Source organism: Mandrillus leucophaeus, unplaced genomic scaffold (genome assembly GCF_000951045.1).
Source record: "Mandrillus leucophaeus isolate KB7577 unplaced genomic scaffold, Mleu.le_1.0 Scaffold518, whole genome shotgun sequence".
In the NCBI taxonomy this organism is placed as follows: Eukaryota; Metazoa; Chordata; class Mammalia; order Primates; family Cercopithecidae; genus Mandrillus; species Mandrillus leucophaeus.
Genome location: NW_012105564.1, coordinates 1,944,030 through 1,947,959, shown reverse-complemented (window position 1 = coordinate 1,947,959; position 3,930 = coordinate 1,944,030). Strand labels below are relative to the sequence as shown.

Below are 3,930 nucleotides of genomic sequence, written 5' to 3'. Positions count from 1 at the left end.
GAGCCATCATTCTAGGCCTGTACTACCTCCAGGTTTTTGTCAGAAATAAAATTCTATCAAGTTTAAATCATGGCTATTTTGGGTTTCATTTACAGGTGAACCTACTCTACCATCTAAACAATTTTTTTCATCATTCTTAGCATTTAAGAGCAGCATCTGGAGTCAGACTGCCTGAGTTCAAATCCAGGCTTTGTCACTATTTTGTGCATTCCTGGGCAAGTTACTTAAACTTTCCTTACCTTCATTTCTTCATCTGTAAAACGAGGAAATAACAGTAACTACTTCATAGGATTATTACTAGGATGAAGATTAAATTATTTAATACACGTAAAGCACCATTTATAGTGCCTGGAACACAGTAACTGCTATTCATTACAACATAATGTTATTATATTATGAGTTTTGCTCATGTTTTTTAAGACTGCTTATTTCCAAAGGATATTATTACCAGCCTTATTTGATACTTTCAAGTAGAGGTTACTATCTACTGCCATATAGTAATAATGAACATTTATCTAATGCTTTACAAATTAACTTTTCACATATGTATTGTTTCATTCTTACAATTATCCTGTGGGGTAAGTATTGCTGTACTTTATTAAATGAGGAGAGTAAAGATCAGAGGATTTAGTGATTTGCCTAAGGTTACAATTGTAAGTGGCAGACTCAGACTTATTCCTCCAACTCATTTAACAGGCTGGTACAGCATGGGGGTCACTAGCAATACTAAAGATAATTTAGGAAATGAACATGTTCCATCCATTTCATTTAAGAGACCCCTTTTCAATACATTTGTACATTTTCTCTGGAAAGCGTCTCTTCCTTTCTAGACCACTGCCCCTATCTCTAACGTAGCCTCAAGCACTACCCCAGACTTCTAATACCTCGTGCTTTGATTACTGCTTTCATTGTTATTTCCTTACTTTTATTCAAAAAAATCAATGACTCCATTATTTTAAGGATACAGTGCAAACTCCTATGCTCAGCTCCAACTACAATATAACCTTTCATGTGTCCTCTTGATCTTATATGAATTCTCCCTTGAACCGAACTGGGTATTCTCTTTAGTGTTCTCTAAATCCACTTTTCTGCATCTACACTTTTGTTTATTCCCTAAACCCATGTGGAATGCTCTTTCAATTTATCTTTACTTATCTCAATTCTATCTATATTTCCTGGTTCCTCCATGAAACTTTTCCTGATGTATTTTATCTGGAAAAACTCTTCCTCTTCTGAATTCTTATATAGAACTTACTGGCCAGGCACAGTGGCTCATTCCAGCACTTTGGGAAGCCAAGGCGGGCAGATCACCTGAGATCAGCAGTTGGAGACCAGCCTGGCCAATAGGGCGAAACCCTGTCTCTACTAAAAACACAAAAATTAGCTGGGCGTGGTGGTGCGTATCTGTAATCCCAGCTACACGGGAGGCTGAGGCAGGAGAATCGTTTGAACTTGGGAGGTGGAGGTTGCAGTGAGCCAAGATCTTGATATTCCAGCCTGGGCAACAGCCTGTTTTGTCTCAAAACAAAACAAAAAGAACAACAATAAAAACTTACTGTCTTTAATTCATTTGGCACTGTTTTATGGCACGACATCATTGATCAACTATATTTTTGCTTGTATCTCAAACCTTTCTCAGACCGTGTTTTTGTTTTTGGTAGTGTTCTTGTTGCCTAGCACAGTGCCATCTCACTTATTTGTTGATCTGTTTCCTTAAAAACAAAGATGAGAGCAATTCAAATCCTCTTCATCACTGCAGGCGGCAACAAATCATCCAAACTCTGGCGCTTCCAGTTCTTTCGAGCTTTCTTACTAGGTCAGAGGGCTGTCTTAAAATTTGAGGGAGATGAATGGAGTAAGCGATTACACTGAAAGCCTGGGAAGGAAAGGACGTTCCAAACGTCCAATCCATCATCTTTTTGCAGCCTCTTAGTCACTGGGATTTTGAAATCTCTTTCCAAAGGCTAGCTATGGCCCTAAATTAGAAATAGGCTACCTGAGAACACAGTGGATTCATAGTTCACCTCGGGCAGTTTTAGGAGAAATGCCACCAGCTTCTGCGTTTGAAGGCCAAGGTTACTTGTTCATGGTGTGAGCACCTTCCTGCTTCCAAACTCTGGTTATCTGTAAATACCTAAGTCCTCTAATTTAGGACGCAGGTCATGGGAAGGCGCCGGTTCTTAGGGCACAAGTGAGCTCACATTCCCAGCATTTTTCTTAAACTTGGCAGAACTGCACTCTAACAAATTAAAATCCATGTGAATGAAAAGGAAAACTGATGTAGGAAACAAACTTAAGCTTGAGTCAGTTACAGCATGGTGAGGATGTCGGTTACAGCAACCCTCTGGGACCGATGCAGGAGAAATTCTAATGGTGGGCTGTAGAGACCGTCTCTGTTCCAACTCCACCGCTTTTCTCCACAGAGACCCATGCACGCCAGCTCCCGCCTCAGTCACAAGAGAACGCCCGAGCGGGCACGCGGTCGTCCTTGGTGAACCGCGATCTCCTCACCCCAAGAGCCGCAGGCATCGCTGACGCCGGTACCGGTCTCGCCGCGACTCCCTCTGGGCGCGCGGAATCCTGGGATTTGTGGTCCCTTCCGCTCACTGTCTGCCCTAGCCGGCGCGGAGAGGACTACGCTTCCCAGGATGCGTCGGGGAACGAGGCCTCCGGGGCCGGGAGAGGGAGGGGGCGGCCCCAGTCCTCCGGGGCGTCGCTGTTTCCAAGCGCCGCGATCTCGCCTAGTAACCGGCAGCGGAGGTTCACTAGCGCGGCGTTGTGGCCCCGCCCCCGGAGCCCCAGCTGAAGGAAGAACCTGTCTCCCGCGGCGCCCCAGTGACGAAGCCCATCCCCGGGTGCGGGAGGCGGGGAGGGGAGGGCAGGCAGAGGATTTCGCTCGCCCGCGCGGGATCCAGGACGCGCCGGTGGCGTCCGCTGGCAGCAGAGGTTAGAGGCAGAGAGCGCGGGGATGCTCCGCGGACGAGGCTGGCTCGGGAGTGGGAGGAGTGCAGGGCGCCGCCAGGGCGGCAGTGCGCGCGGGCCGAGCAGTCCTGAGGGCGGGCATCCCTCGCACAGCGCGCCGACCCCCGGGACGTGTGTGTCTGTTGGGGGTTGCTGTCCCGCGGGCGACCCCGCTCCACGCTGGGCTTAGGGCAGGACCCGGGATTCCGTAGGACCCGGTGTTTAGCGCAGACGTTTCTGGGGGAGAGGTAAACGATTTTTGCCGCTTGTTATTTAATTTCTCCTGGAACAGGAGCGTTTGTAGGTAGCGCACTCCCTCCGATTGCACTAGTGCCTCGTTTCTTCTGAGTAAGACAGTCTTTCATGATGCGGATTGGAGTTGGTGATCAGTGAGAGCTGCTAAGTTCTTTATGGCTTTCTCGGTGAAGAGAAGGTTCATGGAGGATGTGATTATTAAACACACACATGAAAACTAATTGGAGCATCTAAAAAATGACCATTGCATATTCGCCCTCGCTTATTAGGGAAACAGCAAGCGTTCCTTCAAATCGTATCAGCCAGGCAGCAGCATTTACGCATATTTCATATCATTAAGGAGATGGAACTGGAGGGAGAAAGCGGGAGTAGGGGAAAATTTTTAAAAATACCAAACTTGGTTTAGTTTGGGGATAATTTTCTTGGATTGGGTGACTTATGCGAAAAATCTGTTTCTTTCTTCCTCGCTCTCGCATCCTGGATATAGACTGTCAGTTTCGGATCCAAGGACAGCGATGGCAGAGCTCACCCAGGTTGCCTGTCAAATCAAGGCTATCGCAGAATAAATCCCGCCGCCTGCCGCGAAGCCCCGGCGCACCGCAAACTTCAGTGAGCGAACTGGGTGATCGCTGTTGGGATATGCAGATCCCTGATGTAAAAGGCGGGGTGGCCCCCCCGAGAGCCTCTCCTGGGGGCCGGAGCCCGCAGGTGCAG

At 47.5% G+C, this 3,930-nt stretch overlaps 1 protein-coding gene across 1 annotated transcript in view; it reads left to right on the top strand.

The window, feature by feature from the left end:
- The first annotated feature begins 1,725 nt into the window (after positions 1-1,725).
- EML6 (echinoderm microtubule associated protein like 6) overlaps positions 1,726-3,930 on the top strand; it is a 264,728-nt gene continuing 262,523 nt past the window's right edge. Inside the window, exons 1-4 of the mRNA XM_011996533.1 lie at positions 1,726-1,855; positions 2,424-2,540; positions 2,620-2,946; positions 3,704-3,924. Of these exons, the coding sequence (XP_011851923.1) occupies positions 1,726-1,855; positions 2,424-2,540; positions 2,620-2,946; positions 3,704-3,924 (795 nt within the window). The remainder of the gene's footprint in view (positions 1,856-2,423; positions 2,541-2,619; positions 2,947-3,703; positions 3,925-3,930) is intronic.